The 14,202-nt window shown below is 42.2% G+C and overlaps 1 protein-coding gene across 8 annotated transcripts in view; it reads right to left on the bottom strand.

Moving 5' to 3' along the window:
* Nucleotides 1–14,202, bottom strand: part of LOC122408999 (synaptogenesis protein syg-2-like) — a 225,695-nt gene that overhangs the window by 66,874 nt on the left and 144,619 nt on the right. For 7 of the 8 annotated variants that reach the window (XM_043416165.1, XM_043416164.1, XM_043416168.1 and 4 more), the window contains one exon: nucleotides 10,203–10,335. In XM_043416165.1, coding sequence (XP_043272100.1) covers nucleotides 10,203–10,335 — 133 coding nt within the window. Of the gene's footprint in view, nucleotides 1–10,202; nucleotides 10,351–14,202 lie in introns of all 8 variants that reach the window. The other variant, XM_043416170.1, reaches the window with a different exon arrangement.

Raw genomic sequence — 14,202 nt, 5'->3', positions numbered from 1 at the left:
GTACATAAAGCATACGTGTATGGGTAGCCTAGGTGATAAAGTCTACATCTCGGAAGGAGCGCACGTTGAGTGTTGGCAGAGTGCTCGGCGAAGGGTGAAAGCGAACCCGCAGCATCTCCCTTGGGCAATCAACTCCTATTTCGCTTTGGCGCTCTCGCATCTGCGGTATAGTATCTCGGGAAATGCGCCTGGTTAAACGATGTATAATCTACGTGTATATTTAACCTAAACTGCATACGTACCAGTCGTGGCTTAGTGCATGTATTCGCATTTAGCATATCGACATTATGAACAGGCGATTAGATGCAAACGGTAAACATAATGGATGGAATTTCAAGATTGACGAGCGAAGAAGTGTGGAAGTGTGTTTAGTGTATTTACTGAGACAGAGATAAACCAGCATAAATATCCTTGGGAACAACGGAGCGAGCCAAACTCCCGAAAATGTGGTCCAGTCGTGAGAAAACTGGGCCGAAGACCAAAGTTTTTTTTCATCCACTTATTTTGTATGTCAGATTCTCATTAGCTATTGACCCCGCTCGTTTTTTCACTCGTTTCAGTGTCTCTTGAATCTGAGCGAATTACTTGTGGCGGCGGCTTCGGTCGTTGAGCGATCCGGACGTAAATCCGCGCGCGAGCGACACGATCCTACGAGTTTACCCCACATTTTTTCACCCTCGCTCGTTCCACTACGTATCACACTCCGGAGACATATCTGCCTCTATACGTACACGATTACAGCACACCATAAAGTTCCAATAAATAAATCGTACCTTCTTCTTCGCAATCGATAAATCTCCACCATGTGTCGAGCTGCCGTGCCGAATTATTCATTTTCATCTGCGTCCCTTTCCTATCAAATCGTTTCTCCTCCATTCAGTTTCAATTTTCTCAATTAGATTGTCCTTGATTGAAGCAGTGTATCTTGACGCGGCAGTGCTTCTCAGAAGATTATCAATATTTAATCTCGTTGAGAAGAAATAGAAATCAGAGCTCCGTTCTATAGGGCCACAAAAAGCATTTATCACGGAACGATATCGCATCCCTGTGAAAAACTGAGCATCTTTTTTGCGCTTTTCTTAAAAAGTGTAAATCGTTTGGACGCAAGCAATTTAGTATTCAACACAAAAATTAATGATCCGCGTATTATTTTCTTATCAGACAGTTTTACGATAATTATGCGTGAAAACAAATATAAAGAATTGAGTAAAAATATCTATTAATTTATAGTGTGACCGTTTATACGTGCAATCGAAAAAGCCAGTCTTTTTCACGCTCGCACTACGCTCTGTTAATGTCGTGTCACAGCCACACTATTTATAAAGTCTTTTTTTTTCTATATATATTTGAAAGCACTCTGCTCCATTAAAATCATCATTTTTATTATTCGCTTGAGGGGCAGATGGCATAAGACGATAAAACGTCGTTACATTAATGTGGCACGGTTTCCCTAGTGTTAAGTGCAAACTAACCAACGACTGAATGAGGCGGATGAGTTAAAATATGACACCTGTGAGTACGGTCGGACGAATACAACACAGAGGCTCGTACATCCACACACGAACGTAGATATCCTTACAGATATACAGACGTTGTACGAGCGTGGATATATCCTCTCTAGACACGAGGAACGTGCAGATGAGAGGCAAAAGTGTCGAGTGCCTTTTTATTACGTCCGGGAAAATGAGACACTCGCAGCTTTTTCGTTTCCTCCTGCGTTTATTTTTCTTTTGCTCTCGCACCCACATCCAGTCGTGCATGCGCGTGTTGTGTCTCCTTGTCTGCATTTACACATGAACATATATAAATCTATCTGTGTATGCATGTACACTCATGTGTGATATATACAAACTACCCCTTAACATCAACTAACACTTGAGCCAGAAAATTGGTAATAAGCCACGCTGTGTTATCGCTCGTTTCCCGTGTGAATGTGCACCCGAGTGTTTCTCCGCGCTCCAACCCCTGCTTGTGTGCGCGCCCGCGTTCTCAACACAGATACCCGAGCGTAGAAAACACGTATAATGCCTCGATGATATAGTGTGATCGCAGTGTGAGCTGTTAAATAATGTTTAGCCATTAAGCGGAGCAGGAGACGGCGCGGTGTTGGTGGCATTGGCTCGCGACCCTCTGTGAAACGGGCTGTTTTTCACCGCTACATTCGCTCTATATTGATTACGAGCGAGAGTGTCGCAGAAATTGCATAAGCTTTTACACTTAGTAGAGCACCGTTGTGTACGCTTCTACATCCCACTTTTCACTCTTGCAATATTCTTATTCCGAGTTCACACCATCTGATAAGTTGATCTCGACTTTTATTATATAATTTAGAGGTTTTTCTGTGTCTTTATACGAATAAATTGATATAACTAATATTTTTTTGCATTTGTCAAAAACGTTGAACAACTGAATGGATCTGTGCGTGAAGATGAAACATTTGCGTGATATTTATTTTGTAACGATGCGCGAGGAAGGGAGCCGAGATCCAAAGAAGTGTCCAGCGCTCCAAATTTAAGGAGAGATTATCGCGATCACGGTGATAATATTTAGTAGTCGACTGGCTACCGTCTGGAACGCACAAAATTATAAGGACGCTCTTACGAATAATACCGACTCGAAACAAAAGTAAATGAAAAATCTGTCGATCGCTGACGTCAAACACAAAACTCAGGTCGTGGCCTTAAGCCCTCTCTCGCCGCGCGTATTATTAAGTTCGCGATTTGAAAATTATTATAATTGTGAAGGAAAGCGAAGATTATTTGTAAAAGGTCGAAAATTTCGAACGATTATTGTTAGTACCAATGAGAAATATAAGAAAAAGGAAAACAAGATTCTATAACGTCAATCAAATAAATAGAGAATATACGAAATAAATATCGATTCTTGTTCGATCGTTATTTCAAACGTTGTTTAACTATTTTATGCCTCTGTATTAAAATAAAAAGAAAATTACGTTACAATATCAACAGTTGAAACGAGAGCAGTTTGATTTGATTTAAAAAAAAAATTGGATGTCGTCTCGTTTTTTCTGCCAAGTCGAAGCGCCCCGGCTATTTCGAGTAAGCAACCGAGAATCTTTCAATATTCGAAGGAGAGGCGGGGAGCTCGAGAGCTCATTTAGAAATTGAATTGAGGAAGAAAGTCGGCGAAGAAAAAAGAAGTGTAGTTGAAAAGAGAGCGCGTCTGGTAGCGTAACCGTGAAAATGGAAGATAAAAAGAGTCTCCAAGTCGGATCACGTACGTGCGGTGTTTCAGTGCCTGTGTAATGCTGTTTGTGCAGTAATAGCGAGAAACTAGCTTCTAGGAGGGAAGGAATGGTGTTTAAACGCGCAGAGAATGGGGGAATAGAAGAAAGAGGGTGGTTGTTGTTACAAATGAGGAGTGTCACGGAGACAGCACACCGGTTTTGTCCTGCATGCATGCGAGGGAGCGCGCGAACCGACCACCATCGGGCATAATATACTCCCTGCTCGGGAGCAGGGGTGGGTGTAACTACTGAGGGTACCTTGGCTGCACCTACCAGTGGATACGCGTTACCTTCCATTATAGCTTTGCCGCTTGTCCTCTGCTGGCTTGGACTGCGGGGATAGAGAAGCTCGGGTGTGCACTTGCTCCCTCGGTATGCCAGCAGATAGCATCGCATATACATTTGTATCCAGATACATATACGTGCCATTCGTATCTATGTATTTACATTGCCAAGTCGGGCAGGGGCCACAGCAGCCAGGCGTTACCGCGAAACAAGTGACTAAATGAAGACACATTGCTTTCATTATGAGCCACGCTTATATATAGTGAGAGTATATCTATTCTCGGCCTTTTCTCCAACGGACGAAGAACAAACCCTTCTCACGTGTACACCGACAGCCTCACCTCTCAGATCCTACACTAAATGTACCAAACACAGTTTTCCTTTATTCTCCTATTCTTCTTCACTATTCGAACATCAGATATCATTTACGGTGAGTAACGATAGCCTCGTACACTATTCACGTGGCTTGTATTTGTCTCGAGGCGCGTCGTTGTTAAAAGTCCTTTCAGTTGTCTCACAGTCATTCTCGCATTTTACTTTCGTATTGTTGATGCTGAGAATCGTGTTGGAAGGTTCAAGACTGACGATTCGTGAGTGAATAATTTTCGTTGATTTTTTATCGCTTGTTTTATGCGGTTTTTGTCGCCTGAATCTTTCTCTTTTCTCGTGTTCGCTTTCAACATTTCGCATTTTGGGATCTAGTTTTTCTCATCCCTTCCTGCGGCGGGGGAGGAGAACCGTCGACAAGTGTACCGACACAACTGCCATCTAACTAAAATTATCTGCACGATCAACAAAAATGCTTTGCTCCGCACCCCTTGAAGTGCAATTTATACAGGAATGCGTTGAAAAATCATCCCGAATAAATCACTGCAATTTTTAAACGAACGGAGTTCCTAAGTCGGATTTTAGTATTTAATTCTGCATTGAGAAATCGCGACAGTAGCAGTTCGTTGGATAACACGGTTCGAGAGTTTTGAGGACAAAAGAGACGAGCGGGGCAGGAGGGGGGAGTTGGGACAAATTGAGGGAGAAATCGACGACGAAAGGATGTCGCGTGCAGTTGAACGACGGAGGAAAATTGAAAAACATTCATCTTGTTCAACCGTTAAAGAGGTATCTACGAGGATTTATATAAGAGTTATTTTTTTGTAAACGGTTTAAATTTGCCATGTCTATTTGAATTCCGATAGAAATGTACTGCGAGCCTCGAGTTACGCTCAACTATTTTTTTCTCATTTTTCTAGTACTCGTGTATTTTCTCGTTCTTTTTCTTCTTCTTCATTTTTTCTTCGTACACGATGTAATTTCCATTGCTCAGCAAGCCGTCGAATTCACTACTTCATTCTTGTGTCAATTGTCACTCTTCATTGAGACAAAGAAATATCGCATCTGAAGGTCAATCGAATAAATTCATGGGCATCTCCGTTCACTGGAATTAAACGGGAAAAAGATGCTCGTGAAAAAAGCAGTGAATCTCAGCCGATACGGAATCCTGTTACTGCCTGGCCAGGAAACTCACCGATTTGGCTCGGAAAGTCTCCCACATAAATGAAGAATATCGAGCCGAATGAAAGTTTCATGAGACAGTGACGCTCTTGAGAGCAGACTATCAGTGTTCCCGACTCTCGTTGGGACTTACTTCCAGCCCTATTTTTTCAGCAGCAATTAGAAGCCGGATAATTTATTTAGCCCATTCTCGACACAAACTGAAAGTTTTATTGTACAAGCGCGTTGGAGTTTTGTGAAACGAGAGAAAGAAATAAGGGTTCCGGGGAAGCTGCACAAGTACGTACGAGAAGTGGGAACTGTGGCAATACACAAAGTGATGCACGAAGCATGAAACCTAAACTGTAAGGTCTGCACAACTCTACTCGCGCGACCATTAAATATGTACACGTATGAAACTCGAAGGGGAAGGTAAAATGAATTTCTGCTCAGCGACAAAGCGTGGAAAGATAAAAATGTGTATGCGCAAAAAATATTGGAATGATTCGGTGGCATTGACTCGGTTTAGCGTAATGAAAAAGACGAATCGTCTGTAAATAATTGATAGCCAAGTACAAAAGGTCAGTCGTCGCTCATTCGAGTGGGCGTGTTTACAGATAATGCGTCAAATTTCACAACGACAGGTAAAAAGCTTCTCATGTTATGACAAAAATGTTTGAATCATATTTTGATATGATTTCATATTCCCAGGACAGAAAAATAAACATGAAGTGGGAAGGAAAATGGTTAACACACGTGCGTGACTGTACGGCAGAAAAAAAGAGTAAATCGAGTTGAAAAATTGCATGAAAATTCATGCACATCGCTCTGACAAATACCTGTAAATTGTGTTCCATAAATGCCTTTCGAAGTAATTCTGTTATATCCAAAAATCAGCAAGTAAGGACTCGGTATAAGGACTATCACGGATTTTAGCTTCATTTACCAATTAAGTTGCAAAAAATGGCCTACTTTTGTTGTTTTTTTTCTCTTTTTGTGTGTGTTTTTTTCTTCTTTGCTTTTGTGTATAATATAATCCGTACAGCTGCGGTGCGATGACGTGACGAGGAAAAGTGAGAGGCCGTGTGACACGCGAAATTCAGGCTCGCTAATGAGAGGAGACACGGATGTTCATACTTTTGGCGTTCTATCATTCAGCCGTAGAGGAAAGTGACAGAGGGATATGTACGGGGAGAAAAAACGAGAGGCGGATGAGCGAGAATTTGATGAGTGAACGTACAATATGTATATTAAATGTGAACGAGATACGAGCAGACGAGTTTTCTAACCGAGCAGCAGACATGGCATGCTTTCACGACAGATTTTCTGTCCTCGTGAGGCAGCAGCGCCCTGTTATATAACTGGATTCACGTGTACTCATGAAGATTATACGAATGAACGAGAGAGAAAATATATGGGAACAAGGCCAAAAGCCGGATGCTATTCTACCGTCCGCTCGAATCTTCCACCATCAAATCCATCGTATACACACACAAATAGAAGAGTACAGGGCGACGCGAGTGTGTGCACAGGAAAAAGGAAAAGGGCTAAGAGTGTGTTATCGCGGATAGGAAGAAAAAAGTTGAGTGCAACGGTGAGTGCAAGTGAAACACACAGGCCTGTAATCCACACGTATATACAGAGGGAGGAGGGCAGCTCGCGACTTTTTATTGTTTTAGTGGGCCGATTTCCCGGCAGCGCACGGCTTCTGAATATTCATGAAACTTTCGTACGGTAATGCAAAGAACGGTGCTCCTGTATGGTTGCTGGTGTGCATGTGTGCATGGCCGGAAGTGTTCACCGAGCAGATCGCCTGTGAGAGCGCCAACCGCAGAAGCAGTAAAACGCAAGTACGCGACACGTACGGAGGAGTGAGCAGTGCGAAAGGGGTAACTCTCTCCGTAGTCAGCATGTACTAGTTTAATACATGACCCGATGATATTCCCTATCGCACTCTTCGAATAGCCATGAGACTGAATAACCCAACATTTGTTTGTGTAGAGAGAATTATTCCGGAAAGGCATACGTAACGGTTCTCGCTGGGCCGCGAGAAGTCTTGTTTTTTTTAAGCAGACGCGTCATACTTTTTTCATTTCTCTCAACGTTTTTACACGCTGCTGCTACTGCTGCTGCTTTAGTTTAGTGGTCCTCGCATTGCGAGAATGGATCAATACCCGTTGGGCCTGGAGTCCATGGAGAGACTTTCGTCATGGGCTTTGTAGCGTTGCAGCATACCGAAAAATTTAAAGAGACAAGCTAGCTATTATTTTTTCAGCATTACGCGGCAAAATGACTGCTTTCATTTATCTAATGGAAATATTTGCCTCCCGGAACTCCGGCAACAAGACCGGTTTATGTAATTTCATTTAAATATATGTCCGACAACAAAACGTACAAGGGATGTATAACTTCGGTTGTGAAAGCATCCAGCAAAGTGAACTTTGGAAAATTAAGTCTCGTTGGAGGAAAAATGTTGCTGTGGCATCGTATTTTTCAAGTAAAATTATTTATTTTTCAAATCGAGCTACAGGCTTTCTTACATCCTTATATATATCAGGACTCACGACGTAAAAATGTGAGAATTATTCCACTATCTGCAATATTAAACGTCATCTACGAACAAGGGAATTCATTTTGTGATTAGCAGTGACAATTCATACGTCAAAACAATTCCATCTTGCTCAACTGTCCGCTTCGTGTCTACCTGCGATGAACTGTACATGAAAAGGAAATTATCGAGCTCCCCAGAACTGTTTTTTCCTCGAGCATTATCTATACATAGATCAGACGTTTGCTAGTCCACCAGCAGTTCGAAGACGTTTTGACGGAACTTCGGAATACTTCATGGGATGTTCGTACGTAATGTTCTACTCCCATTATGATCAATAAAGGTAATACACGTGCCCGTTGAATGCGTTCTGCGCTACCTCGATGTCCGACCCTTTACGGTATTTCTCTACTAGCTAGTCGGCCGAGGCATTCGTATCTATCTGCAGTCTCGTATTTCCGAGGGGGCATTGAACATCGAGTAAAGACTGAGTGAAAGGAAGCTTCCCAGTAGTGCAATCTACCTACAGTCATACGTCGGAGTTCTCTCTACGGTCAACTAAAAGTATACTTACATTCAGTAAAATTCTACCTAGCAACCTTAGAATAGATTGCTCTGCTATTTCTTTGAATCTCATTCATTCTCCTGCTAGACACTCGAGTATTGATTATAAACTAATCGATATGATTATAGGAATTTAATCATCGATGTGTGATGTTAAATTATGAAGATTTATGTGAAATTGATGAATTTTCAATTTGAGATTTCCATATTGAAAAATTTGAAAAATTTAAGGAATCGTGTCGATTATCAAAATGAAATAAATCTTTTTATGTCATAGCATATATCGCTTGCTGGAAGCCAGCCACTAAAATTGGTGAGTTATTTTTGGGGTTATCGGAAGATTTTCAGACCGACGTCCGGCGGTAGGGGTGATCGATATTGTGTGGCATTCAAAGGTCAAAAGGTTGATAGTTATTTTCTTAAAACTGGACAGCAGTTCGATCTATCCGAGTCTTCCAACGACTTTCAACGGCCCATCGCAAGAGGGTGTACGAAACTGAGGATTCCGGAGCATAGAAATCTGGACCTTGCATTTTGAGAACTCTTTTTAATATTTGAAGTGAAGACGCTTCGCATTTCTCGATATTGCGGTGCTCGAATTTACCCAGCTCCTGTAATTGCCCCACTTTTGCCTTTTTCGTTTTTCCCTGTCTTCAAATTTCATAGTCCCATGTCATTCCCAGCCACAATATCTTTGTTGAATTCCCAGTCGTAGGAAGCCGGCTATAGACGTTGGTACGAAATGTTTCTAATATTAAGGGAGGCTAAGGGAAACGAGAGAGTTGGTAAGCAACAAACCGGCGAACGGAGGGGCTCGTCGCGAAGCCCTGCTTGGCGTCTATTACCTGTTGACACGCGGTCTCTTATTACAACGCCCTACGGAGTCGACCTCTAGCAGGGGGCCACGGTTACGCCTTGTCCGTTGCTCCCTCGACGTCCTGTCCATACCTAGTCGTCGGTGTATACGTACCACTTATATAATGTCATACACATTATAAACTCGTATGGATACACCCCTGAGTATATGTAGTTATGTAATGCAGAGCGTTAAACTAACGTGAGTCTTTACACTCTCGAATTTGTGAAATTGATATAAGTCAAGGTGTACACGTAGAAAGTCAGACGGTCTGCATTCATTATGGATGTTAAATAATGTTTTTATAGACTTCAGAAAAAAGACAGGCTTACGAATAAGATCTCTGAAAAAACTAGCGTCACTATCAAAGGTGTGCCTTCGAGTCGCACTCTCGTTTGTACGTGCACCTGCTGCTCGAGGATTGTATGCAGCATGTGAAACTCGTACGATGTATTTACCGCGTATTATTTTAGGGTGTAAGTGTTACATAGAAGAGAAGAAAAATGATGTTGGACACGCGAATTACGTGTCACGACAGAGACTCAGACTCGTTTGAAGAAATCCGCGGGATAATATCAAGGTCGTATTCATATTTTTCCTCATTTTTTAATCCTCAACTTTTTCATCTCTTTGCAACTATTTTCTTTGAAACTTTTCATTCATTTTGCCATACCCACTGACCTGTTTTCGCTATACACGAAACTAGATAATTAGAGAGCCCATTTGCTTGATTGAAAAAGACCTCGTATTCTTGTCAAATGTATATTTAAAAAGATGTCGAAGCCGAAAAGCTCGAAGGCCATGATGTCTCTAATTAAATTCCTCTACCCCCCACCTTCGCCCAAGGGTCAAGGTCATGTTAGCATACAATCTTCTTGCCACTCGTTAGAGTGGTCCGTGCGCACAGTATATTTGACTCGGGATGCGATTATCAAAAAGCCAAGACTATCGAAAGCTTTTCGAATTCTTTATTTTTTCAATGGAATTTATAAAAACCCCGTTTCCTGATAATTTTTATGTTCTTAGATTCTCATACGCTGGCCAATCTCTATCCCACTGCATGAATAATTTTACGACCAAGAATATCGTGAGGTCGATAACGACCGCGGTGAAACTTCGTAGAGCGAAAAAATGGGGCATAAATAACAGCGTTGTTTATAGTAACAGGTATTCTTGACTGGTAATTATTTAACGAGACGGTTGAATATTCTTACCTGTATATCGGGACAACGTCGTTCTTGTACCAGACGACGAGGATGGCTGTGTCGTTGTTTCGGTTTGGTGGGTGAATGTCGCAGGGCAATTCAGCTGTTCCACCGAGGACTGCCCTCACCTGGGCTGGTGGACCTGTAACAGGAAAAACTGATCGGATAGTCGCCACCTGTGTCGCACCTCATGCTCTTCTGAGCATAATTTGAACTACTGTACTACCGATCGAACATGTTCTAAACACAGAGGCTACGTTGATGACTGCAGACATGCACGGAGAAATAATTTGTAATGACTTTTGTAGAAGCGGAGTACTTCCGAGTGGAGCTCATTTTTTAATGTGAATAAGTAAATATAGTATAAAACTAGAATTACGAATATGGAGCGTCCGACTGAAATCGTTGAAAATAGAGTAAGAAATCGGTGAAGCTCGTGTGAAAATGCTGGAGTTCTGCGCACCTGCGAGGGCTTTCGATTTCACAAGGAATTTATTTGCATCGAATCTCGTTATCTGCATGAAGAAAATAAGGCAGCAAGAAACGAAAGCACCGATAAAGCGTAGCTCGAAGAGATCCCCACGAGGTAGCGAAGTCTGCTTTTTTCGGTCGTAATTCAGCACAAGTGTCTGTATATTTATAGAAAATGTAAGGTGTCGCGTGAGAAAGGGACCAGGCGGTGGTTTTGAAATCTCTTGTCGGAAAACTAAGACGTGTAACCGGATTCGTGCTCGCAACAACCATAGATTCGAGGCTAAAACCGTGAAGCTCATGTACGTGACGATCGACATACGCTAAAATAACCTTACGCACGCTCTATTCTGCCCTTTCTTGCTTCCGCTTCACTATTTCCGCTTGCATATCACACTCATGATATCTATATAGAATCCGCAGCTCTTCTCTCGAAGCAGCCAAACGATCCTTTCTGTTATTCCAGCACGTTTCGGGCTCGCGCAGCTTCACCATTTCTCACGGTCTTTTCTCTTTGATCGCTTGCTCTCGCTCGCTTCTTTTCGGCTAGGCTACCTTGTGGAATTGTTTCAATGAGAGCTCCTAGGTGGGTCGTTGTTCGTTGAAACGCGCCTTCTCTTCAAGGTCGATATAACAACGTGTGTTACTTTAGAATTCCGGAAAAATCTACGGCGCGTATTGTCGGTGACGAAAGTGTCCTGCTCCTTGGCAGGAACCATTGCGCGCGGGGACTTTAAAAAGTTACTGATTCGCCTAATTGATTTAAATCCTCATCAAACGAAGTCTTTACTTCATGAAACTTAGCGTTGCGAGCCAGTCTAAGTTATCGGATTGCAACGTTCGATTCGTGTTCGCAACTTGTACCGTGTGCAATTAACTTTGTACGCTGGGCGTTCCTCCTTTAGCGCAAGAGGAAAAATAAATTAAACAAAAAAAAAAATAAATAAAAATCATACTCGCTGGCTCATTCTACGGATGGTCTGGAGAAGTATTGATACACATCGACAGCTCTCTCATATCGCACCTATGAATTTTAACGATTGGGCAATTTCGTTGAAAAAGTCACGCGATAATGGAAAAGTCGAAAGCGCCTAAGGAGACTGAGAGAGAGAGAGAGAGAAAGTTTAAGAGGACGTAAGCGTGAGAAGATCAAAGAGAAAGAACGAGAGAGAAGGATTGATTCGTGGGTTTAAGCAGTAGGAGGAGACCAGCGGCGCATACGTTGTACCACCAGTGGTTAGAGATGCCTATCCCTCTCACTTCTTTCAGCCTGCCTTTGTACACCCCCAATCTGTATGTGATCCTCGTCCGGCATCTCGCGTGTACGCCACGACCTCGAGCGTATGTATGAAACAAGGGTTTTACCGTGCCACGCTAAATTTCCCCTGGGTTACCTTCCGTTGGATTATGAGTAGCGAAGGGTGGCGCAACAACAACGACGACGACGGGGCTGGTCTCTTATAGTCTCTTCATGTGGCAGGGTACAAGAACTCTGTCTGTTGAACTCTTTCCTATACACAAACTGTGTTTGTGTGATCCTATCTTTCTCTCTCGCCTCGTGTTTCGCTGTGCATTATTTCGATCGATAAAGTCAAACAGATCATAAAATTCAATCACTCGATCGTTAAGTACGTCTGCATGATACGTAATAAACGGAATATTTGGACGTTTTATGAGCTCCGAGTCATAAAAGAACTGGTAAAATATTATACTACTCTTCGTTAAATTTATGTCAGTAAAGTAGCTGCTTGATTCAACCGATACACGTTAACCAACATTTTTTTTTATTACAAATTGATAAGTAAATCATCCCTCGCAGTGCTCTATCCATGGCAATAAAATAATATGGTGTAAGAATACTATATCAATACGAACTATCCGAAATTTATTTCGAGTCATATGTTTTGCATACGATGAATACGTGAAAATATTTTAACTCAATAACATGGTTTTTCACGAGTGCAAAGAGGATTGCTCACGAGTTCCACGATAGTTGAAATATACGTGAGTATTTTATGCGAATTCCTACAAATTCCTTTTTTCCACTTGATTCCCCGTTTCATTTTTATTCGATCGTCTGTTGCCCGACTCTTGTTCGCACCCTCGCATTTGCTTTTGACGAAAGTGGATTGCTCCAGTTAGCATCACATTCTCTGCTTCCTGGTTGTTGGTAGATACTCCTACCTCAAATTCTCCTTCTCTCTCATGCAGCTAAAAGATCAACATTATATGCTTTTCTCTGGGTTCATCCACTGAGGTGGATACCGCGCGCGGTTCACTTACACGTCGGGGTGAGGTGGAGAGAAACAGAAGGAGACAGAGAAATAACCCAACTGGCTGTTCTTAGTCGTAGGCAGATAATCCGCGGGTCAGACAGTGTCGCGAAGCCGTGCTAGTGCTTGCTTTAGCCCTCTCGATTCTATGGCAAAGCAAATATGTATATTCTACAGCCGCGGCCATAATATACCTTTCCTCATGTCCAACGGCGTATCCCTCTATGCCGTTGGCCTTGATCCCCACATAAAAAATTCGTACAATTTTCTTATTTCGTACATTCGCAAGATGAGAATGATTCTAAAAATAGTTTTTTTTTCCATATTATCAATGATAATATTCTTGAGCTGAAAATTGTCCCATCGATCCTCCATCCTCTGAATATGTTTCGTATGTGCCCACGAATACATGGATCATCATTTGCATATCGACGTCATTTTTTTTTCTGTGCCATTCGCAAGGGCAGACATCAGCTCCTTTATCGAGGATACGCGAGTATTATTGAAGTGGAAACTTGTCACTGCGAGATGGATGATTTCCGACTCGCCCTTCGTAAAACTACCGTTCGATATCGAAGAGTTATATAAACGTAGCGGCGCTATAATTCTTTCGATTTAAGCCGTATCTCCCTGGCACATTCCCTTCTGCTAAGGGCTCTTTTTCTCGTAGTTCACCGAGCTCTCTATCGCAGGCATCTATACGAGTTTTCTATATACACTCCGGAGTCGATGAGAGCTAACCTTTATGGACCGATGTGCTTAACCCAACCGTTTACTATCACTTCCGGACGATCGTTCACCGATGTGCGAGTGATCACTGGGATTTCTCAATAAAAATATAAAGGAAAGCTTGAAGGGGTCATGAGCATGGCGAACGAGAAAAGGAATAGATGTATACTATAAAGCAGAGTGGAGGTGTGTATCGTTATTACCATCTGCACTCGTAAAATTACAATTTTTCGAGCGCCAATGTGCTTTGAATTACAATTTATGTGCCGGTAATGTCTTTCCAAAGCGAAATAACACGTTGTAGAATAATTTAATCTTCCAGATGGAAGCGACGAGATTTCCTACCTCACTGTAGCCTGGCGGAAATAATGATATCTTTATTCCCACTGGGATATATATTTTGGGGAATGAAAAGCAATTATCCGTGTTCGTGGAGCCTTAAAACAGTCCGATAGGACAGGGCAATCATCTTGATCATGATGCAATCTTTAGTGGCGTTCGCGCGCAATATGGAGATTTGCGTAGATCCGATTTCA

The sequence above is a fragment of the Venturia canescens genome, chromosome 4, assembly GCF_019457755.1.
Source record: "Venturia canescens isolate UGA chromosome 4, ASM1945775v1, whole genome shotgun sequence".
In the NCBI taxonomy this organism is placed as follows: domain Eukaryota; kingdom Metazoa; phylum Arthropoda; class Insecta; order Hymenoptera; family Ichneumonidae; genus Venturia; species Venturia canescens.
Note: the sequence above shows the minus strand (reverse complement) of the source record. Positions and strands in the feature narration are given on the sequence as shown.